Source organism: Ostrea edulis, chromosome 1, assembly GCF_947568905.1.
Source record: "Ostrea edulis chromosome 1, xbOstEdul1.1, whole genome shotgun sequence".
NCBI classification, from domain to species: Eukaryota; Metazoa; Mollusca; class Bivalvia; order Ostreida; family Ostreidae; genus Ostrea; species Ostrea edulis.
The window spans coordinates 73195198-73221435 of NC_079164.1; the positions used below are offsets into that span (position 1 = coordinate 73195198).

At 34.8% G+C, this 26238-nt stretch overlaps 2 protein-coding genes across 2 annotated transcripts; one reads left to right on the forward strand and one right to left on the reverse strand.

Moving 5' to 3' along the window:
- Positions 1-908: 908 nt before the first annotated feature.
- Positions 909-7505, forward strand: LOC130053143 (adhesion G protein-coupled receptor B3-like). The gene is made up of 3 exons (XM_056159808.1): positions 909-1111; positions 1225-1730; positions 5281-7505. Exons 1-3 carry the CDS (start codon positions 1027-1029, stop codon positions 5389-5391), a joined length of 702 nt encoding a protein of 233 aa, XP_056015783.1. The 5' UTR covers positions 909-1026; the 3' UTR covers positions 5392-7505.
- A 7375-nt stretch (positions 7506-14880) lies between these two features.
- On the reverse strand, positions 14881-16980 carry LOC130053140 (uncharacterized). The gene is made up of 2 exons (XM_056159799.1): positions 16875-16980; positions 14881-16642 (listed from the first exon to the last, which is right to left on the reverse strand). The coding sequence occupies exon 2, from the start codon at positions 16620-16622 to the stop codon at positions 15078-15080; it is 1545 nt and encodes a 514-aa protein (XP_056015774.1). The 5' UTR covers positions 16623-16642; positions 16875-16980; the 3' UTR covers positions 14881-15077.
- Between the last annotated feature and the right edge of the window lie 9258 nt (positions 16981-26238).

Genomic DNA, 26238 nt, shown 5'->3' on the forward strand with positions numbered 1-26238 from the left:
TCAGACAGCATTTGACCCAATGACAGGTTGTATTGGCAAACAACCATACAATTTGCGAAAAGAGACTGTTGAAATCCCTGTAACATCAAATTGTTTGTCAGTAGCCTGCCTCGATTTCATTTTTTAAAAATCTTATATTTCTGGTTGGGTGTTAATTAAAATCATGACACATATTTAAGACATTTAAAGACGAGTTTGAAACATCCGGGGCATTGGTAGACTGACTGAACTATAGAGTAGGAGAATCGATCATCCATTCATCCCTGTACAGTGAGAAACGTATGCAGAGCTCTTGAGATATGTCTCGGAGTAGGTCGACTTGAGGACACTCAAAACAATCAAGCTGACTGGAAACTCCGTTGTAATTCATAATCATGTTATATATGTGGGTTTTTTTTTTAAAGTTATGTCCTCAAACGTGTGTTCATATTATGAAATTATTAAACGATATCTCTACTTGTATTTTATATGGCACATAATATAAAGACATATTTACACAGATGATATAAAACGTATTTTGATTTTGTATTCTTTATGGGAATAAAAGTTGTTTTTATTAAGGTAGTTCTCATCTTCTCCACTAATCAGTTTGTATTTACAGTTTTTAAATAGTGATTTTTTTTTTACAAGAATGTGTTTCTTCAATATACAATCTATTGATAAATCATTTTTTTTTAAAAACACCCCACTTTCATAAAACTACAATATTGTTTTTTTTTCTAGCATGACAAATTATTCATCAACGCAATTATGTTAATACTACAGTACGTATACATGTACATTAAAATTATCTTGCATAAAGAAAATTGATATTTGAAAAAACAATGTGACAGAATCACTGCTAAAACATGTAAATGTTTGGGAAATATGTAATGAGGATAATCCCCCGCACGTAAGCCCACACAAGAGGATAAGTGCTTATATTTAGCTCTCTCTACATCCTTTCAAACATCTACCATTTGTTTCATAACTGATTGTTTCGTAGATAGTAGTAAATACTAAATACAAATCTCTGGTAACTTGTAAATGGCTTTGTCGAATATTCATTTCATTCATATTGTATTTATATTCATTTTTCTAAATCTTGCTTCGCACCCAGTGCTTTGTAACGGTAAGTCGCGGATCTCTCTCTCTCTCTCTCTCTCTCTCTCTCTCTCTCTCTCTCTCTCTCTCATACAGGATTCTGTTAATTTGACGCATTGTTCCAATTTTGTCAATTTTTAGATTCTGTATGGTCTGCATGGTCCGGATGTGAAACGCCGTGCCCGTGGAAATGGTGCAGAAACACACTTTGTATAGGAGCCAGAACAAGGAGCAAAACTTGCACTAACTATGAATCAGATACCGAAGGTAGAAACTGTACTGGGGCTTATAAAGAAAATGTTTTCTGTTTGTTAAATGATTGTCCGGTGAAAGGAGAGTGGAGTGACTGGACGAGCTGGTATGCCTGTAGTGTGACGTGTGGAACCGGTTATCGACAACGAATCAGGTTCTGTTCAGATCAGGAAACCGTCTGCCGAGGAAGTAACTTTGAAAAGGTTTTCTGTGATGCGGAACTTGTGTGTTTGGATGAGGGTTTCTTTAGCCCGTGGAGTGAATGGGGCTTGTGTTCGCAGCCGTGTGAAGGGATTAGAGAAAGACGGAGAACTTGTGCAGAACCATTGTTGTCTGGCAAACACTGTTCGGAAAATTTGGAGGAAACTGTAAAGTGTAGTAAAACAACTGTAAAGGTAACCTGTATTATCGTTACATGTACATATATATTACACATTAACTGTAAAGTTAACCTGTATTATCGTTACATGTACATATATATTACACATTAACTGTGAGGTAACTTGTATTATCGTTACATGTACATATATATTACACATTAACTGTGAAGTAACTTGTATTATCGTTACATGTACATATATATTACACATTAACTGTGAGGTAACTTGTATTATCGTTACATGTACATATATATTACACATTAACTGTGAGGTAACTTGTATTATCGTTACATGTACATATATATTACACATTAACTGTGAAGTAGCTTGTATTATCGTTACATGTACATATATATTACACATTAACTGTGAAGTAACTTGTATTATCGTTACATGTACATATATATTACACATTAACTGTGAGGTAACTTGTATTATCGTTACATGTACATATATATTACACATTAACTGTGAGGTAACTTGTATTATCGTTACATGTACATATATATTATTACACATTAACTGTGAAGTAACTTGTATTATCGTTACATGTACATATATATTACACATTAACTGTGAGGTAACTTGTATTATCGTTACATGTACATATATATTATTACACATTAACTGTGAGGTAACTTGTATTATCGTTACATGTATATATATATTGCACATTAACTGTGAGGTAACTTGTATTATCGTTACATGCACATATATATTATTACACATTAACTGTGAGGTAACTTGTATTATCGTTACATGTACATATATATTACAAATTAACTGAAAAGGTAAATTGTATTATCGTTACATATACATATATGTTACTCATTAACTGTGAGGTAAATTGTATTATCGTTACATATACATATATATTACACATTAACTGTGAGGTAAATTGTATTATCGTTACATCTATATATATAATTATATATTACACATTAACTGTGAGATAACTTGTATTATCTTTACATGTACATATATATTACACATTAGCTATGAGGTAAATTGTATTATCGTTACATATACATATATATTACACATTAACTGTGAGGTAAATTGTATTATCGTTACATGTACATATGTATTACACATTAACTATGAGGTAAATTGTATTATCGTTACATGTACATATATATTACACATTAACTGTGAAGTAACTTGTATTATCGTTACATGTACATATATATTACACATTAACTGGAAAGGTAAATTGTATTATTGTTACATACAAAGTGAAGATAACGAACAGTGATCAATCTCATAACTCCTACAAGCAATACAAAATAAATAGTTGGGCAAAGACGGACCCCTGGACACACCAGAGGTGGGATCAGGTGCCTAGGAGGAGTAAGCATCCCCTGTTGACCGGTCACACCCGCCGTGAGCCCCATATCCTGATCAGGTAAACGGAGTTATCCGCAGTCAAATCAGTGTGCCAAGAACGGCTTAACAATCGGTATGAAACACGTCAGACAGCATTTGACCCAATGCGAGGTTGTAGATATATATTACACATCAACTGTGAGGTAACCTGTATTATCGTTACATGTACATATATATTACACATTAACTGTGAGGTAAATTGTATTATCGTTAAATGTACATATATATTACACATTAACTATGAGGTAAATTGTATTATCGTTACATGTACATATATATTACACATTAACTGGAAAGGTAAATTGTATTATCGTTACCTCTCTCTCTCTCTTTCTCTCTCTCTCTCTCTCTCTCTCTCTCTCTCTCTCTCTCTCTCTCTCTCTCTCTCTATATATATATATATATATATATATATATGTATATATATATGGATTTTATATATATGTATATATATATGGATTTTATTTTATAACTGTCTGAAGAGGCATTAAAGCCGAAAGCGCTAACAGTGAAATGTTATTCGAGTTTTGTGTTTCTTGACTTTTATTATTGGATGTATTTACTGTATCAAATACCGAATTCTTTATTTACAAACTATATATATATATATATATATATATATATATATATATATATATATATTACACATTAACTGTAAGGTAACTGTGTTACCGTTACATGTATACTAATCAAAACTTCGAACCCGACACCCGTATTTTCAAAATAACATTTTAACTAAGCTGTGACACAATATGAAGTTGTACGGGAGGTTTCATTTGACAATACTCGGGTTTCAACGAAACGAAAAACTGAAATCGCTAGAAATTCAATATATCATTACAATTTTATTCTGAAAAGGAAAATAGTGCTCGTGCTTTATGGGGGAAAAAATTCTCTTCTTTATTTTTGTTTGGTTTTTTTTTTTAACATCTTTGACACCACAAATCATGTAAAGTGTCGGAAAACTGCCGCACATGTCTGCAGAAGAGAGCGGAAGAGCTTTCCATTGGTATGATACAAACTGGTCGCAGCATTAGAGAGGTCAGATTAAAAAATATCCGTAAATATTTTTTTTTAGTTTTTACAACAAGCGCACAAATAACCTTGATGTATATGCTGACAAATGACAGAAGCGCGGGCTCTCGAGAAATTTCCTAACAGTGTAATACGGTTAAGTTCATGATGTCTATCTTGAGATGTACGATACTTCATAACACTGGATTGGAAGTTGTTCCTTATGCTGGAATCGAACTGGAAGCTGATGAAACTTTTGAAGCGCTATTCGATACCACTATTTAGAAAACATTGACAGCGTATGATTGATTGTTTGATTAGCCTATATATTGACTGAAGTCTCTCTTGAGAATATTTCACTCACATGAAGACGTTACCATTGCCGGTGAAGGGCTGCAAAATTTAGGCCTATGCTCAGCGCTTATGGCACTGAGGGATCTTTATCGTGCCACACCTGCTGTGACAAGGATCTCAGTTTTTGCAGTCCTATCTGAAGGACCGCCCCATTTATTCGCCTCTTACAACAAGCAAGGGGTACTGATCGATGGCTATTTTAAACCGGACCGACAGTTAACGACAAATTCACAAAAGGTTTGGTGATGTCCTATCAAAATTCAAGAAAATGCTCAAAGCGATGCAATGGATATTGCATTTGCAATGAATGTCAAAACAGGATGTGTCCCTAGCAATATGCATATCTCTGAATCGAAAGTTTGTAGAAATGAAACTTAAATAAAATTCTTCAAAAAGACCTTATCAGGTAATGTTGCAAAGTACATGTATTAGGTATGAAGAAAATAAGTCTTTGAAACCTAAAATACTTCTTATTGATTGTAAACTATATCAACAAAGTTGAAAAATATTAAGTTTATGTGGTAAACAAATGATATCTGATGATTAAAGATCTTTATTTTTAGACGCCCGCTTTTTAAAGTCAGACTTAATTCAATTAAAAATATTTATATTTCTTGTATTCGCTCGCCTCATAATTCTTATCTCCAAAATTAAAAATAATATTTGTAAAATAATTTCGCCCTCTCGCCTCACTTTTTTTGTTTGAAAACCCGAAGAACTATTTTACAAATTGGTGTGGCCTAAGCAAAGAATTATGTTAGTTCTTCAGTATTTCAAAAACAAATTTATGAAAGGATTATTATCTTTATAGGTAATGGTGGATCCAGTGTCTCTTCACCCTGTCCGGAAGGATTGTATAGGTGCCCGGATGGCTCCTGTAAATCCAGTCAATATGACTGTTAATTTTACCATGCTGGATTGATATATTTCTATGTACCGGGAAGGATCAATTTCATTATTGTGTTATGAAAGTGCATACTTTAGTCAAATGTAAAGAAATATTTTCATTCATCATCAATGTCCATTATTTTCATTGCAACATTATCTTTATCATTTGTTATATTTTTATATTTACGGCCAATTCTATATCATGCAAGGTGAAGATAACGAACAGTGATCAATCTCATAACTCCTACAAGCAATACAAAATAGATAGTTGGGCAAACACGGACCCCTGGACACACCAGAGGTGGGATCAGGTGCCTAGGAGGAGTAAGCATCCCCTGTTGACCGGTCACACCCGCCGTGAGCCCCATATCCTGATCAGGTAAACGGAGTTATCCGCAGTCAAAATCAGTGTGCCAAGAACGGCTTAACAATCGGTATGAAACACGTCAGACAGCATTTGACCCAATGATAGGTTGTATTGACGAACTAGATCGTTATAACGACCATAGAATTTGCGAAATGCTGACTTCAATCGAGACTGTTGAAATCCCTGTACCATCAACTTGTTTGTCAGTAGCTTACCTCGATTTAAAAACTGACTATACCCAGAACAAGCTCTTGCATATCGAATCAGTTGAGATATATAAACACCATATGCAGGTGATAATGGAATATTGCTACATAAATGTGGGAAGTTGACGATGAAGAAGCTGAAATCATCCCGTTTGTCATACAGTTGAGTTGTTAGTTTGCCGTTAATGTCTACTTTCAATAAAATATCTAAGTATGAAGCAGAAGTGGACGACTCTGTGGTGTCCTTTATTTCGAGCTCACAGGGATATATCAAATCAACATATGAATGAAAGCTATCATTGGTAATAGACAAAACGTCATCGATATATCTAAATATCATAAAATCCATCAATTTTAGGATTATTTGTGTATTATTATGATTTAATTGTTTGGTATACAATCAGTCTGAGTGTTTGATTTATTATTTACTACGATGTTACACTATGCCATGTGTTTTCCATATTTCTTGTCAATGCGTTTTTCTTATTAACAATTTAGATGCATTAAGTAAAAGGCAGAAATTTTTATTTTTCTATATCACGTATTTCATAATTGAATGATTAATATTTTCTTCATATTTTGTGATTATTTGAATGAAAGGCGAAGATAAAGAACAATGATCAATCTCATAACTCCTATAAGAAATACAAAATAGATAGTTAGGCAAACACCAACCCCTGGACACACCAGAGGTAGGATCAGGTGCGTAGGAGGAGTAAACATCCCCTGTCAACCGGTCACACCCACCGTGAGCCCTATATCCTGATCAGGTAAACAGAGTTATCCGTAGTCAAAATCAGTGTGCCAAGAACGGCCTAACAATCGGTATGAAACACGTCAGACAGCATTTGACCCAATGATAGGTTGTATTGACGAACTAGAACGTTATAACGACCATAGAATTGCGAAATGCTGATTTCAAACGAGACTGTTGAAACTCTTGTACCATCAACTTGTTTGTCAGTAGCTTGCCTTCATTTAAAAACTACAAAAATATGGGAAGTCGACGGTGGAGAAGCTGGCATACAGTTGAATTGTCAGTTTGCCTTAATATCTACTTTCAATAAAATATCTAAGTGTGAAGCAGAAGTGGACTACTCTGTGGTGTGTTTTATTTCGAGCTCGCAAGGATATATCGAATCGACATATGAAAGAAAGTTATTATTGTTGATAGATTGTATTTAAATGTCGAATTGAAGGCCACAGTAAGAGATTTTTTCTTCTCACGTAGAAGTTTTTGAATAAATTCTGCTTCATATGAATATACAAGCAGGTCAGTTAACAAAGGAGCACAATTCGTGTCTATGGGAATTCCAACAGACTGTTGCAAGAACTAATCACCAAAGACCACGAAGATATTGTCAATGAAGAACTCTAGCATATAAATTTCAACTTCAGAGTACTTGTGCGTAGAATCAGAGTGGTGTTTAATAAAGTACTTTTTTGAATGACTGATCACTAGATATGAATATTTCCGTTTTTCATGTTTGTTGAAGAAGCAACTGTCCATGACGTCAAAAAAGTCTACTGTTTAATTTATCGTGATGAATGGTTTTGTAAAGTGTTGAAAAGTCATAGGTTTTGATGTTATTGATTTGGGAAAAGGTTTGCGATTTCAAGTTCACTAAAAGTTCTTCAGAATTATTTAGAATCCACATTTGATTAAGTTTGAAGTTTCTCTTTACAGCTGTTAATAAATTCGTGAATAGCAAAGATATGGGCTTGGTAGACTACTTACTGGATCCAGCAATTTATCGTTGTAAGAGGTTTTATGTAGTTTAAGAATCCAGTATACATGTAGGTACGGTAACTCATATTCATTTGCCCCATTGACTGGGATATTAAATGTGTCTAAAACTGAAGCATGGTTTTGAAGAATTTCATCTTTTGAAAGGGCAGTTGAGTATAGGTACGATTACCAAAAGAGGAATTCATGCCAAGTTCGTTTAATATACAGTTGTAATAATGAGCCTTACAAACAAAGACAACGTTGTTACAAGCTTGATAACGAACAATGATCAATCTCATAACTCCTATATGATCAATTTTTCTATTCTTACGAGACAGAATTTATTCGAAATCTTCTACATAAGAAGAAAACCTCTTGCTGCTTCAATATTTAGATATATCGATTACGTTTCATGTCTTAGCAACGCTCATTCTCATCCATGCCGACGTCTCCATATGAGTAAAAAATTCTCGAGCGAGACGTTAAACAATAACCAAGCAATCGATTAGATACATCCCAGTGAACTCGAAATAAGAAGACACCACATCTGCTTCATATATGTCAACGGTAAACTAACGACACAAATGTTTGACAATTGGGACGACTTCAGCTTCTCCATTCCCATATTTGTGTATTAATATTCCAATGCCATCTGCATATGGTGTTTATATCCCTCAACTGTTTCGACGCACGAAAGCGTGTTCTGCTTATGATAGGTTTTTGAATCGAGGCAGGCTACTGCCAAATAAGTTGATATTTTAGGGGATCCAACAGTTTTGTTTAAAGCCAGCATTTCGGAAATGGTGTGTTAATATAATGATGCAATTTGCAAATACAACATATTACTGGGTTTTATATCAATTTTGTAAGTCTGTTCTTCACACACTGATTTTGATTGCGGATTACTCCATTTACCCGATAGAGATTTAGGACTGCCGTCGGTTGTGACCGGTCAACAGGGGATGATTACTCCTCCTTGGCATCTGATCCCACCTCAGGTATATTCTTGGGTCTGTGTTTGCCTTTCTCTTGATTTTTTATTCTTTTTAGGATTTATGATATTTATCACAGTTCGTTATATACACTTGTTCATCATTATAAAGACAATAAAATTTGCGCAAGGCTGACTTTAAAGATAAAAATAGGGCACCGTTAAACTGATACATGATACGCCCGCACACTTTATTGACCCAGGAATTTGAACAAGTCAGAAAGGATTGTCCACACAAGGATTTCGTCAGAGTTGCAATAACAATGTATTTTGCCAAGGGCTGCAACTCCTTCAAAAATAGTGGGACAGCATTTCTCTTGTAATATGCACATGTACACATTGTGATCTTCCTTTATACTAAGTTTCATTAACTCCTTCAAAATTTTTAGGAGGAGTTGCGAAGACAAAGTATTTTGAATAGAAAATAAACCAAGTCCAAGTGCCACAAGTCCTTTAAACCATATTGGACAGCATTCCCCTTGCGGTATGAACACCTCCACATTGTGATATTTCTTTGTACCAAAATTCATTAAAATCCCCCAAATGGTTTAAGAGAAGTTGCGAAGACTAACTATTTTGAATAGCAAAATTAAGTGCAATTTAAGGGCCACAACTTCTTTAAAAACATTGGACAATATTAAAAACATTAAGTCCAAGGGTCACATCTCCTTTTAAAAACATTGGATATATTCTCCTTGCAATATGCACAGCTCCACATTGTGATCTTTCTTTGTACTAAGTTTCATCAAAATCCACCAAAGAGTTTAGGAAGAGTTGCGAAGACAAGGTACTTGCAAAAAATATATCTAAATCCAAGGGCCCTAGCTCCTTAACAAATAATGGTGTAGCATTCCCCTTGTAATATGCACATTTTCACATTTTGAGCTTTTTTTTGTACCAAGTTTCATTAAAATTCCCAAAGGACTTAGGAGAAGTTGCGAAGACAAAGTATTTTGAATATTAAAAAAAAATAAGTCCAAGTGTCACATCTCCTTTTAAAAACATTGGACATATTCCCCTTGCAATATGCACAGCTCCACATTGTGATCTTTCTTTGTACCAAGTCTCATCAAAATCCCTTAGGGGGTTTAGGAGGAGTTGCGAAGAAAAAGTTAAAGGGACAGACGGATGGACAATAGCGGTATAGCATAATACGCCCGCATTTTTATGTGGGCGTATAAAAACGAGAATGTTGAAATCCCTGTAATATCAACTTCTTTAGTGAATTTTATAAGCATTATATCCCTTGATAATACTGACATTCCGAAATTGAGTACATTTTGAAATATATCATTCATTTTCATCCCTTTGAAAATATATTCTTTATACTTTCATATGTGTAGATCTCATGTGGTTATTACAATATAACATTAGGAATGCGTGCATTTATTGTAGCGAAGGCAGTCCTAATGAGGATCTAAGTCCTTAATTACTTTTTTACGTCACAGTTGGTTTGGCCAATATAATCATATGTAGAATAGGAGAGTATACTGGGATGCATTGCTTTGATTGAGAGTAACAGTGCAGTGAATTCGGAGGGGTGAAATTCGAATAGCCTTTCTGATTTCAGTCCGAACCTTCTGATATTCTCTTTGATACAAAATTTAACCCTGATTTAATAAGAGTTAGAAAGTCAAGTATAGAATATAATACCATTATAGCATAGACAAAATGTATTCCTTTCAGCGTTGAGTCAATTGATAAAGTAGACTAAAAGATCAGAAATCTAATAGCACAAATATTTGAAATAACTGAGAATTCAAAGATACACAATCCAAGACTCCGATGAAACATATATCCAAAACACATCACCCTGTTGAAAAACCACAGTAATGTACTCGAACTCTGTTGTTCCATATCTTGTAGAATCAACTCAGATTCCTTCTGCAAATATATACAGAAAATATGTAGTTCCTATTGAGCAATCGGTATTAAAAATACTGAGCGTCTATTGGCGGATGATGAGTGAGATGTCATTGAAGATCGTCTTTAAAGACCTTGACAAAACATGGTTATCGACGTTTTCTCATCTGTGTTCAAGTCAGTAGTGATTAAGGTTTCCTTTAGGTTCCTAGAGGAATGGCTAAAGGATGTCTGTGATGAACAGCTTCTTGCATACTTCATGGGAATATTGCAGACTTGAATTAAGCATACATTAAAGGTGAAGATAACGAACAATGAAAGGTGAAGATAACGAACAGTGATCAATCTCATAACTCCTATAAGCAATACAAAATAGATAGTGGGGGCAAACACCAACCCCTGGACACACCAGAGGTGGGACCAGGTGCCTAGGAAGAGTAAGCATCTCCTGTCGACCGGTCACACACCATACATCCCATAAGCAATACAAAATAGATACATGCACATAAATCCATTTTTAACAATATTTATCCCTTATTTACGAAGATTTTTTTTCCTTATCATTATTTTCTGTGTTCCAAACGTACCTGATATCAGGTATCGTTATATGAACATGCTCTTTGAAAAGTCCATGGTTCCTAACTTGTGATAATGTTTTTCATTGTGAGGGAAAAGTTTACACGAAAGTACTTCCTACAGTATACTAATTCCAAAGTTCTTCCTTATTGCCCTTCTCTCAATCTTGTATTCTTTGAAGGATTGTGTTGGGTTTTCTTTTGGTGTGTGCGCGTGCGTGAGTTTGTGTGTGTCCTGTTTAAAAAATGTCGCCATACACAGCCAGCCACAGCGCGATGAAAACCGGGTCTCTTTTAGGACTTTTTTCAAACCTCAAATTTTGAACAAAAGAAATTAATTTTTGTTCTCAAAATTACGTTGCGGTCAGAGTCTTAACAGTGAACGTTTCTTACTACGCCTGTCGCGACATGGAACATCCGCATTTAAGGTTACATCAGAAAGACGTGTGACTCTCACTTCAAAATGCCTAGCATTTGGCGACGGAGAAATCATTGTCTACGTTTATGCCTTAGGTTTGACATGGTCACCATGGCACGAACGGGGCTCGAACTCACGACCTCCTTGTCACGAGCTACCACTGAGCCACCACGACCGGTTAAAGTAAACCTTATCAGAATAAATACAAAACCTATGATTTACCAATGATGTTATGCACTTTGGAGCAAATAAAGACTAGTGTTGATATGTTAATACCGGTAGATTATCTATTGAAAACACAAAACTAGAGATAGGTGTGATGATTCCAAACTCTTTCCTCCTGGTTGCATTCCTGGCTTGTTTCCACCTTATTTGTAGTTTGTATTAATACCGTTATTGTACAATACAGACTACAATTCCATTACAGTAAAATAGGACAACAAAATATTCTCCGTTAATGATGATGTCAGAAGGAATACTGCATACATGTACATCCTTTTTATCGTTGTATTTTAAAGCTCATTATTTCTCTCAGGACCAAATCCGTTAAATTGAATACACAGTGAATATACCTTCAACAAAGGCGTTATCATGGTGTCATAAAACAGTGAATTCGAAGCCGCTTGAAAGTGGATTTAGACAAGAAAGTGAAAATAACAGCAGACAATTCAAAACTGCATACAGTACTGTCAGTACTTACATGTAGTATTGCTTTAACTTCGCACTCTGTGAGGATAAATACTTTCAATATCCAGGATAACATATTTGACAATAAACTTAGTTTTCAATATAGTCCTGCATATCAGATACACGGGTTTTTATATTCACCAAAATAGTTGGGCTAAATTAAATCAAATGTGGATTGAATACATGGCTTTAATTTACAGTTGAAAAAAAGAACATCAAATAAGGCTACATGTGTATTTGTTTTTGGAGAATTGCATATCTATATATAGGTTTATATACATATATTCTACACCGATTCGATAATATTTAAAAGTATATATTGTGACTGAATGAAAATAAAGCTCAGGGAAACAAAGGAATTCTATAACACCTGAACATAATAACTATTGACTATATGAGTCATTCTTATTTATATTCTGCATAATCAATTACACTAATTTTATGCTAATGAGTATTGAATATATATCATATATCTTGTACTACTGACAATACAGGATGCATGTATATATACAATATCCAATATGGTAATGCGTAACAACCCAATTCAAGATTATTTTGATACAATGTCTTATTTCACAGAGACAAGAGAAAAGAAATTACATCTAATTTCCCAAGATATTTGTGTTACCGGTATATAGTAAATGTATTACGTATTATATATGCATATGGGAAAAACAACAACAGCAAAACATTCGCAGAATAGATTCCTCATATAGACTGAAAAAAATGTTTCCATATAGAATCAATGATGTAACAGCTTAGCATGTTGCTTCTTACATTTTTTCATTTAGTCGAATGCTGTCTGACGGGTTCCTTACCAATATGTTCTTTACATACCAATTTTGACTAAAATTACTCCGTTTACATGACCAAAATAAAGGGCTCACAGCTGCTGTGACAGGTCAACAGGGGATACTTACCTCCTAGGGACCTGCTCCCACCTCTTGTGCTTCCAAAGGTCCTGGTTATGGACCACAATAACCCGAGTAACCAGCAGAAATCAACCACAAGCAGATTTAAAAAATCAACAATTTATTTACAATTTGTTACAGAAAAATATGAGAGTGAAAAAAAAGAACATAAATTGTTGACAATCTAATCAGATTTCCCATAAACACAGTTTGGTATTTTGTTTGTTTACCGCCGTGTGATAATTAGGTGTAACAAACAGCCGTTAATTAGTCTCTAGAGATAATTCAAATTTCTGTAGAATGCTCAGTTAGTGCTTATTTCCACAAATGTTATCGTCTATTAATGCTAAGATAATGTTCTGGAGAATTCTCTTCTTGAACATAGAATGGTACGACAATCTTTCAAGTGAACTTCTAAAAATAGAAAGTCTAAATATTGTATAGGCCCTATGAGACAACACTTTTCAATTTCGTATTCTCTATAGGATTTATAAAATTGATAACTGTTAATTAATTTTACATTTTTGATTTCTTGAAATTGGGAAAAATAACCCTATGAATTTTGAAACAAAATCTGGACTACATTTCATATTCAAGAACAATGATTTCATGTAACCACTATCAGTCATCTGGTATTGAAACCTTCATCAATCACACGTATTGTAATTCTTTGTACATTGACAGATCGTTTGCTATCTCGGGAAAATGACATATTTCTGCACACTATAGGGTCACGATTGACGTGTTTCCCATACCCTTTCTTTGTTCTGTAGCTCTGACCAGATCGCAAGAGGAACTCCCATGCATATTAAAATATCTGAAGAAATCTTTATTCATCTCTGTATTCATTTGCCCGAATCGAATTCGCAAGACAAATTGACTATACGGTACCATCTGACAACGGTTCACAAAATATATTGTATTGCTGAACAATCTCTAAACTCTCGAACCAACTATAAATGCATTAAGACTATGCAATCTGGTACATTGTGATCTTTACATGGTGGCTGTGTTTTGGTCGATCTAATTTTTAGTTTTTATTTTCTAACTGGTAACATGGTAAATATCAAAATAATTCGGATATTTCCAAAAATGGAATAAACACACACAATACATGAGCTCCTTGATATCATTATCCAACGCAATTTGCTGCATTCCAAATCATCACCGTATTTGGTCTCGGACAAATGTCTCCTAGTTCCCTGGTTAGAGGGTTCGTTTCTGGGATTCGAGCCATGCTCATTATTTGGCAGCATAAGAGCTGAGACGTAAACATAAGAAGTACGTAGTCCTTCACTAAACCTTCACCAGCCGGAATTGAGAGTCGCGGATTTTTCGGACGACTTCTTACCAACCCGTGTCGTGACAGTCATTGTTACATTAGAACCTCTCACTGTAACGACCCTGAGATTGCTAAGAACGATGTAGGTCTCAGTTTGTGGTACTTCACCTACATCTGGTGATCTCTCAATATGCGATAAAACTTCTTGAATGGGCGTAAACCAAATAAACAAACAGACATGGTAGGTATGGTGACCTTTGACCAGTTATGAACACATATAGAAATAAGTATGATAGCGAAAATTTACCTAAACGGAATACCAGTTCAGCATCAATCTCAAGATGCAATATATAAAGATACATGAATTCGAAGAATCAAATCACAGTCATCGATGTTATGACAGCTGTTTTCAAATGATCATATTTCCTCCAACGGCAACGGTTTGGTTTATCATATTGATATGACAACGTATTAACTTTATATATAAATAATTCAGTTTCCTTATAGCTTTAATGCTCATAAGAGTGTTAAGGGTCTTTCATGATATAACATATTTTATGAAATTACGTTTTAAAAACACAGGTATTACATTTATGATTAATAAAATGTGCGAAAATAATGAAATATAACATAGTACATGTAAGTTACTTAATACACCGCGAATGAAAAATAAAAACACATGTCAAATTATCTACCATATAGTACTATAATAATATGCAAATGATTGAAAATCATAAAATGCATTTATAGGAATCGTGAAATATTGCAAAGTCAACCAGATTTGATCAGAAAATAAACATTGTTGTCCTTCCTGTAATAAATACTTTCCTTGCGTGCTAAGAATAAATGTTAGCAGAAACCACCTTCCCGCATACGATACAAAGAATACAATATGAACCGATAAAGTCACAGGCTTGTTCCGTAAAGCGTTTGATGGAATTCTTCTCGCCATCATTATGTATACCGTATGATAAAACACCATAAACAAGTTTAATGAATTTTTTGTAAAGATCGTTTTTGGTCTCTCGACATGACAGATACTGACGGAAATAATTCCTATTGTATTATTTACCACATTACCAGCCATACAACACAGAAGTACACAATCCCAAGACGATAGCATCCATGTAATCGGTCGATAAGAGTCCAAACTTTTAATACCCACAAGGACAATGATCAAACCTATCGCCAAACATGCAATAATGGAAGCATCCCAGAAGATTTTAACTGCAATTATATGTCTCAAGTACACAAACTTCATCAAAAGAGCCATAGTCAAAAATGCTACGACTAACGTGATTCCCACAATAGTGGATATGAATCGGATGTTTTTCAGGTTTGGGCCACCGTTCTGTTCATGTGGTTGGATGATACTTTCTGGAAGCTGTGGTGCATCATTTCCCTCCCTACCTCTGGCTTTGCATGGGTCTATATGAGATGTTATTTCAATACTGGACCATATCTTAATCAGAAACACTGAAGATAATATGAAAAAAAGCATGCTTATGCTTAGAGAAAAAGGAATTGTGGCCCACGATACATTCTGTCTGCCAGACTCTAAGTAACATTGGGCAAATGTGCTTTCCTTAGGAATAGACTTGGTAAAGTTTGACCTTAAAAAAGTGTGGATATCAACTATTTTCCAGGTTACGAAACTAAACCACATGCTGACGTTGACTAATAGTATTGTTCCCACTAAGTAGTTTATAAACATGCCACCAGCCAAGCTAACATTCCTCAAATACGTAATGGAACTCAACTGCAATACGATAAACGGAATTGTCAGTATTGTAGAGATCATTTGTAAAGCTCCCTCAGAGGTTTGTTCTGAATAGATACACTTAATGGTGATGACTAAACTAATTCCTGTTAGAACAAGTACCCCAAGTCCAGAAAGCCACAAAATGTTTAGATGAACGTTGATACTTTTGTCTTTTACTTGCTGTCTTCGAAGAAGAACATAAGATGTGGAGAAACGAATCAACACCAGCAAAATCACTAGTGCAATTGTTCCAGCAACTTCGGAAAAAGCTTGTAGTATCCATAACATGTTGTTTGCTGTTTGATCGCCTCCTGGTTGAATGGACAAATACACGTTAGAAATTAGTGAAATGGCTGACGCACAAGCAAATAAGACAGTCGATGAAGTCCTTCCATCGGAGATATCAGCAACTGTAGGATTTCCAAAACGAAAAGGGCTGATAAATATAACGTGGAGGATATTCCAAATTACCATCTTTTCATTGACCCCAAAAACTGAAAATAACATGTAATAATTTAAGTTAAAGAAATATATCACTAAATAAAATGTACATCGCATGCATTTGTACTCATACTGTACATATTTTTATTGGAATATGTAAAATTGTCGTTGCTATCAAATGATGTTTTACTTACATAAAACGAAAAACACAAGGCTAAATGCTATCGATCAATCAAGGGTTAAGCGAATCAAACTTTAAGATTAGTGCATGTAACAAGAATTTACCTCAGTGATAGAACTTTTGTATGAAAATCTCAACACATTAGAGATATATCAATGTGAAGAATCTTGTCAGTCGTCAACCTTCATGAAAACCTGTTCTCGAAACAACATATTTCCTCTAAGCCTAAGGGTATTTATAATATATTGATATGATAGAGTATTGATTTATGAAAAGTTTCCTTATAGCAAAGGGTAAAGCAATTGAAAGTGTTAATGCCATTTAATGATCTAATAGATTCAATGAAATTGTGTTTTGAAAATACTGATATCACAATGCACTATAGGAAATGCATAAAAATAATTACATAATGAATACGTACATGTACATATTTCCCAATGAACTCGAAATAAAGGACACCACAGAGTTCTCCACATCTGCTTCGTACTTAGATATCTTATTGAAAATAGATATTAAGGGGCAAACTAACAACTCAACTTTATTACAAACGGGATGAATTAAGCCTCTCCATCTTCAACTTCCCATATTTATATTTATTCCATTATCACCTACGCATGGCGTTTATGTCTCAACTGATTCAATACACAAGAGCTTGTTCTGCGTGTGATTATATTTTAAAAATCGAGACAGCCTACTGACAAACAAGTTGATGGTACAGGGGATTCAACAGTCTCGTTTAAAGTCAGCATTTTGCAAATAGTATGATTGTTACGATGATTAAGTTAGCCAATATACCTTATGATTGGGTCAAATGCTGTCTGACGTGTTTCATACCAATTGTGAGGCCGTTCTTGTCACACTAATCTTGACCACGGATTACTCCGTTTACCTAATCAAGACATGGGGCTCACAGCGGGTGTGACCGGTCGACTGGGGTGCTTACTCCTATGCACCTGATCACACCTCTGGTATGTCCAGGAGTCCATGTTTGTTCAACACTTAATTTCTTTCCTTGAGATTTATCACTATTAGTTATTTTCACCTTTCATGGATAAAATATTTAGTGTTTTATGTTGCGTAGTCAACTGTTGGGAATATCGTACCTTTATTTTATCTACATAGCATACGTATAATGTTATCAATATTATTGAATCTTTGAACTGTAACATTACTGATTTCTAAAAGCGTCGCATGAATGGGGAAATTAACGCAATGTAAAGCTACATTTATAGATCGCCGTGTGTGATAAATGCATATACAATAGGCTTAAGTGCAACTGTTTACCGTATGATATTCTTATATTTTCTCGTTTGAATATTGAATTCTACATTTAACAAATATGTAACAACATACATTATTGGTAAACCCACCTCTTCCATGTTTGTTTCAAGTACCATCAACTGCCTCAGATATCGATGTTTCACCTATTCAGCCTTTTCCTTGGAATATCGAGTTGCTCTAGACGACATAGTTCGACGTCTCAAACGTTGATTTTCTTCTTTTTTATTATTTTTTATTTGAAATTACCAATATGTTTACCATTTGATTTTTTTTCTTTAAAGGGTTTAATTCAACTGTGTATTCTAATTCTTTTTAAATGAATTGAATGGTGATTAATGTGGCCCATGTGAATTGCAAGATCAGAGTTGGAGAAATTATCAGGTTGTCCCGGAAAACGTTATACTATGTAGATTTGGGCATTTAGTTGACCATTGTAAACAAACGATTGTGCAATATATTATTTAGCTCATGCTATGAATAAAAAAATGTTCTTTTAGATTTATTCTAAACTGGTTCTTGTTTTATTTTTCATACCAATAGGAGAGTTTAAAGTTGAAACACCGTTTCTACCCGGATTTTATACACGTACTCCTCTACAATTTGTTCGCCTTAAAAAATTTCGGTTTCTTGCTAGGACATTCTAAGCGGAAGAAAACTCAAAACATACCGGGTTTTCATACTTTAAATGCAACAAAATTTGAACAAGAAATCCCAAAACGCCTTTTACATGATTCCTAGTTCACAAGGTCGCAATGGTTAGATTGAGTGGACTTGCAAATTAACTGCTTCTCAATATAATAACAGCCAACGAAAGAGGTGGGGTTTTCTGTGAACACACATTGCAGAAATTACATATTGAAACATGAATTTTCTAAAAGAAAGTGCGAAAAACTACAGACTTATCATTCTTAAAATTCAACTTTGATGAGAGTTTACACTGTTGAATTCACGCCTAGGTCGATCGTGAGCTTTTATCAAAGCCACCTACTTTTGGGTCCCTTTTCTCTGGCATACCTCACAGGAGCTTGGGAAGGTATTTAAGTATATGTTAGTAAACTTTCCTCGAGTACCAAGTGATTTGGTGCTAAGGAAAGCGAGGGGCGGAATCGAGAGACGAGAGAAAAGCCTTCTGTATTTTTTATCCTTTAATCAAAATCATCAGAATTTATCTTGATTGGTGCAATTTCATACTGCCTGGTTTTGATAATTAGTACCTCCAAGGGAAATTTACTGGTTTGATTTGAACGTATTTTATTATATATGATATATACAAAAGGATCAGAACCAAGTTCATAGAGCTTACAAGTTCTTCTCCTAAAAGTTTACCTGTACTCAACAGCAAGGTGATAGTCTACGGTGAACAGATTTAAACCATCTTTATCTTACACATATCAAAATACAATGTATCTTCATTCATGGTTCAAGACCATCTGTCATGTCTGGATTTATGTCAAAACTTCCTAATAGTAACCTTTTGGACATTAGTGAGGATTTGTTTCCGGGCATGATAGAAAAGGTGTGCATGTGTTTTCTAGATATCATTTCTGAACATGATCGGTTTGTTTGACCTAAGTGACCAAAAGACACATACTGATAGATCAAAATGGAACTGCCCCTACCTCTTTTCAATTTAATGACGAGTTAGATTTCTGGGTGCCATTTTGTGAACGAAACCCGAAGTCAAGATAGTGAATTTTCTCTCTCTCTCTCTCTCTCTCTCTCTCTCTCTCTCTCTCTCCAACTATTGCAAAGATAGCCCCTGTGCCCTATCGCTACTTAGTGGAATTTCTACATAAACTGTATTGGAAGGAGATAGATATCTTGTTGAAACTGATCGTCCTGATGTACCATCAAATGTATGATGATATCCAAACACGACAAATACAAGAACAAAACAAAATTATATGTAATTCAAAACTATACTTTGTTTCTGAAAATAGTTGGGGAAGGGGGTCATTTGTAGTTTATTTTTCATTGTCTTAAAAAGTGAGTACAATCAATTAATACGGAAGAAAGCTTTATGTTTATTTGTCAATCCTATGTATTCATAACAGTATAACTCCTTAAAGGAATAAGAATGGTTATTTATTCAAATTCAAAACAAATACATGACAATAAGCAAACATGTATACAATCACAATATACAAACTAGGGGCAATATTATGCCCAAAATACCGGTTCAGAAAAAAGTGTTTTAATAAAAAAAAAATCCATAACGTTTTTACATTAATCACCTGAAGTAAAAATACAATACTTAAGGATGGAGAAGTTGAAAATTTCCAGAATTTGACATACTTTGACATATATTGTATCAGAACTTTTATCACTATTGTTTTACTGTAAGCGACCTCTGACAATGACTAAGTCTGGCCGTTTTGGATCACGGGGTTCTAAATAGGGACCTTGATTAACGATCCCGAGGAAATTTATGTAATAATGAACGGATAATATCGTATGAAAAAGAAATAGTCCATATAATCTTGGTTTAAAAAAACACCATAATATAACATGTTATATTGATGTTAAAACATGATGTAGTCTTTCATTCAATCTAATTAAAACCGGTTCTTCTCCAACCGTTACACTGGAGAAAGATCTGACAGCATTGCGTTTGAGGTCATGTTATTTTACCTTTCACACTTTATCAATCAAATGACGGCTTTCGTTAACATGAAAGATTCGCTGATATATCCAAACATACTTGATATTTATGTATTTATAATACGCATGTCAATAATTGCCTAGAAGCACGGGAGAATAATCGAAGAAGATGATGGCACCCACGAGCGATGTTAGTGCGCAACAGAAAATGTTTTTCAACGATAATGGATGTATAAAATCTAAGATCTTCTTTTGGTCTTCCGTTGACGCTAATATTTGGAATTCGTTTAAACTTTTCATGGATCGTCGCCATTTTATATGAATTTACAATCCGAATACGCTTCAGTATAACGATTCCTGATTGGTACTTTATTTTTTATCAAACTATTTTTATTGGTCGAATATTTATTGAATTATTCATGAGACTGGGGTCAATAACATGACCTCAAATGCAATTCTGTCAGATCTTGTCTAGTGCAACGGTTAGAGAAGATCATATATTAATTAGATTCCTCTTTCATTTATAATTATGCAACGAAATAGAAACGAATACCTTAGTGCATGACAGACGGAAAGAAAAAAAATATTCTGATAATGCAGAATATTGGTTTTAGATATAAAATGTAAATCATGGTGGATGTCATTGAGTAAATATCATACCATAGTAATACATGGCAGATATAAAATCATAAAATGTGCCAAATGGAGTAATTAAATACCGTGTTGTACTCCATACCCGAGAATCTTTGAATATACACACTTTGTCGTCTGTAATGATATCTTTCCCTTGATAAGAGAGAATGAATGATACGACAAACCATCTAAATATATATGCCACGAAGAACACAGATTGAATAAATGTTGAAACGCGTGACTTTGCATTACGGTTGTACATTGGGCGATTAGACATAAGGAGGTAAATTGTCTGATAAAAAATGAGAGCCAGATAAACGAAACCGTGGTACATTAGGCCTATTAAAGATGTTTGATTGGAACCGCAATTAAAAGTGGAAAGATTAACCACAAGAACACTAATTAGTTTTGCCACCATACACGTTAACAAAACATAATCATCGGATGATAATTTCCATGCTGTAGACTTTCTTGGTTCCAAATATGAAAACCCAACAAAGGTTATACCTAACATTAATAGTTTTTGGACAACACCTATTATTTGCCAGTAGAAGAGGACAGCATTGGTGTCGTGCATGTACACAAAGCGAGTTAATAAAGCAAAAATGAAAACCGGTATATGAACAAGAATGGTTATAACGAATCCGAACTTTTTTGCAGCTTTCATCACTAGATTGTGTCCAATATGGCTGTCTTCCGTCAAAACAAGATTCCTTTCCCGAGAGCTTGTTCCTCTCCCTACTGCTGGACACATCTTCATTGTAAATGAAATTGCCAAAAGAACAAAATCTGCTGTTATAGGAACAATATAGACGTAGATCGTCCTAATTATTTCCTGGGGTTTGGAATGATGATAACATGTTAATGTACGATTGAGAAAGGCATTCTGTTCAAATTCATATAGATACGCAATTCTTCTCGATACATATTCAAGCCATATACACGCATTAGTAAACACGATACCCCCCAGCATAAAGTTGATCCAGATAGTGTTCACGAAATGTCTTCTCATATTGCTAGAAATGAAAAGTAATTGAACAATCAAGTATGCAATCTTTGCAGCTGAAGATAACAGATGACCAAGGTATCCCAAAAGAACCCCGGAAGTGGAAGATATACAGCTTGCTACAACTATGATTTCCAAGGAACTTCGCACCATCATTGCTATTCCAAATATCCAAAGAAATCCTAGCTGCACATTAACTGACGTCTCTTGTTTACTCTTTGCATTTTCTTTCGTCCATGCCTGTTTATTCCTTGATGTACTAATTGTGAAGGCAATGAGTGATGTCAAAGCAATCAACATAAATGGTGTGCTGCACGCCCAGTGAAGATTAAATAATTCTTCATTGTCTCCCCTATGTCTTGTCAATATGAAAAACATTATTGTTATCAATGGAAAACTGACCGCAGTTAAGACAGTAACGGAAGTGCTACCGTCTGTTTCCTGTTCACCACGACTTGTCTTCGTAGGGTTGCCTGCACTGAAAGGTGCTATGAACACTGCATCACAAAGTTTGGAATACATATTCCTCATTATTCTTAATTTGAAAAGTATAAATCGCCGTAGATGATATTAAACTGGAGTACCAGAACTTTTTGTAACTTCACTCTATTTATTCTTCCAAAAGTCTGTTCATTCTGTCGCTGACAAAGTGAGAAGCGTTGTTGTTGACAGAGGAATATCAGCTTAGCTTCATCCTAGTCAGCAGACGACAGGGTGGTTGTAGTACTCAGTTCATTCATCAAAGGATTGAATTCGTGGTTCAGATGAGACCTAAAGAAAAGTTTATTTGGATACAATCAGTGAAACAGTGTTCACATCAGCACTGCTAAAAACAAAGACGTAAACTCTGTCAAAAGTTCTAACACAAAATAGTGATCATTTTCAGCAGATGAATACCGCGCTCCTAAGACAGAAATAAATTCAAAATCTGGACATTAATTTCACAGAAAGAACATATGTGTATCTTTCTTTGATTGATTGATTGTATCTTGATTAACGTCCCTCTCGAAAAATTTTCACTGATATGGAGACGTCACCATGACCGGTGAAGGACTTCAAATGTAGGCTATGCTCGGCGCTTACGGCCATTGAGCAGTGAGTGTTCTTTAGTGTGCCACACCTACTGTGACATGGTACATCCGTTTTTTAAGGTCATCTCCGAGGACCCGTGACATTCACACCTGATGCCGAGCGTTTGGTAATGGAACTGTCACTACCTGTTTAACGACTTAGGTCTGTCGCGGCCGGGATTCGAACTCCGACCTTCCGCATGTGGGGCGAACGCTCTACCTCTAGACCACCGCAGCGGTATATTTTTCTTTGAAAACGAGAGCCGTATATAATGTATTGTTCTTTTCCTCGCATGTTATAAAATTCATTTAGCATAAAAATATGCATGTATATGACTAGTTTATGACGTCATGTCTATCGCATGGAACATAACACCTGTAATTATCAATAAGTATAGTGAAATAGAATATTATATTACTGAAATAGAATATTATATTACTGAAATAGAATATTATATTACAATGCAGGTACTTTATGCACACCCGACAATGAATATCTGTGCAGGATGGATGTGAAGGGTGGGGTCAGAAACTACCGGTGTTTAGCCTTGTATAACCAGCTGATAGACAATATCATCACTATTTGCACGTGTACAAATTCTCAGCAATGGTGAGTGGACTTGCTCTTAAAATCAAATGTTCCGTTCTAAATCTCTCAGAATAGACTCAACTAAAGTTTTTCCATGCGGTGCTAGGTACAGACAAATAAAATAGAATTATTTCCTGACATCGTAGATTTTATTCGCACCATGATGAAGGTCACCTGTAGACTGACGCTATACACTCTACACATAACCAACTCTGACCTCCAAGTAGCTAGAATACGCCACAACTCCCAATCAATTTCAATCTTTGAACCCCAACCCCCTCATCTTATACAAATATCCTTGCTACATATGTATAAAAATAGACATGTTTCTCACAACACTTGAACTGAATATAATTGGATGACTGATCGGAATGTGCGAAAGGTTGAAGATAACAAACAGTGACCAATCTCTAACTCCTATATGAGGTGGATATAACGAACAGTGATCAATCTCTAACTCCTATATAAGGTGGAGATAACGAACAGTGATCAATCTCTAACTCCTATATGAGGTGGAGATAACGAACAGTGATCAATCTCTAACTCCTATATGAGGTGGAGATAACGAACAGTGATCAATCTCTAACTCCTATATGAGGTGGAGATAACGAACAGTGATCAATCTCTAACTCCTATATGAGGTGGAGATAACGAACAGTGATCAATCTCATGTTCATATAAGGTAAAGATAACGAACAGTGATCAATTTCATGTTCCTATAAGGTGAAGATAACGAACACTTATCAATCCCTTGCTCCTACATAAGGTGAATATAACGAAAAGTTATCAATATCTTGCTCCTACATAAGGTAAAGATAACGAAAGTGATCAATCTCATGCTCCTATAAGGAATACAAGTCAAAGAAATGTGAAGATAACGAACAGTGATCAATCTCTAACTCCAATACGGAATACAAAACAAAGAGTTGAGAAAACACGGACTCCTGGATATACTAGAGGTGGGATCAGGTGCCTAGAAGGAGTAAGCATATCCCGTCGACCGGTAATGTCATCTAGATCTTAGAAGGTAAAAACATTACCCTTATTTTCTATTTTAGTGTCACTGTAGCAAAATTGATATATGCATATCATATGAGAATTTATTGAAATCATTCTCTTTTTAATTCGAAGACGGTCAAAATGTACTCAATGTAAAGAAAGATATAAGCAAATTAGATACACGTAGTTGCTTGTATTCGGAACTAATTTTTAGATAATAAGTTTTAAATAATATTAAAGCATTAAGACTCAAATTAATCAGTTCCCTCGAACACAAACATTTTAAATTACCATGTGTTGGTAGGTAGCCTTTTACACTAAATATTAAATCCTATTGGAATTCTTTTAGCAACTACACATATACATCTGTATACCTTTACGAAATGATCAAAGGAAATTCTTACTCACGAAATGTTTTAATCCTGACACATGGACGCCCATGTAAATTCCAAATTTGAAATTGAAGTTTTCTAATTACGAAACGGAAATCATGTGACCAGCTTTATTCCAGCACACTGACTTGTACAAATATGACGGTAATATTTCCTTGTTATGTCTTTTCATTAAGTACTGTTCCTACAGTCGCGGGAAATTGTAGTGTTGAAATACTGTAAATCCTTGTACATACATTTCTGATTTTGTTTTGTTATTGTGGGATCTAACTTTTATATTTTACATGAAAAGTGAAGATACGAACAGTGATCAATCTCATAACTCCTATATAAGGTGAAGATAACGAACAGTGATCAATCTCATAACTCCTATATAAGGTGAAGATAACGAACAGTGATAGATCTCATAACTCCTATATAAGGTGAAGATAACGAACAGTGATCGATCTCATAACTCCTATATAAGGTGAAGATAACGAACAGTGATCAATCTCATAACTCCTATATAAGGTGAAGATAACGAACAGTGATCAATCTCATAACTCCTATATAAGGTGAAGATAACGAACAGTGATCGATCTCATAAGTCCTATCTAAGGTGAAGATAACGAACAGTGATCAATCTCATAACTCCTATATAAGGTGAAGATAACGAACAGTGATCAATCTCATAACTCCTATATAAGGTGAAGATAACGAACAGTGATCAATCTCATAACTCCTATATAAGGTGAAGATAACGAACAGTGATCAATCTCATAACTCCTATATAAGGTGAAGATAACGAGCAGTGATCAATCTCTAACTCTTATATGAGGTGGAGATAACGAACAGTGATCAATCTCATAACTCCTATATAAGGTGAAGATAACGAACAGTGATCAATCTCATAACTCC

What these genes read in the sequence shown, in the direction of transcription:
- LOC130053143 (XM_056159808.1), top strand. Translation starts at nt 1,027, where the DNA reads ATGGCTTTGTCGAATATTCATTTCATTCATATTGTATTTATATTCATT. An exon ending in GCACCCAGTGCTTTGTAACG is followed by an intron (nt 1,112 to 1,224) that starts GTAAGTCGCGGA and finishes GTCAATTTTTAG; the next exon opens with ATTCTGTATGGTCTGCATGG. An exon ending in GTAGTAAAACAACTGTAAAG is followed by an intron (nt 1,731 to 5,280) that starts GTAACCTGTATT and finishes TTATCTTTATAG; the next exon opens with GTAATGGTGGATCCAGTGTC.
- LOC130053140 (XM_056159799.1), bottom strand. Translation starts at nt 16,622, where the DNA reads ATGGTAATTTGGAATATCCTCCACGTTATATTTATCAGCCCTTTTCGT.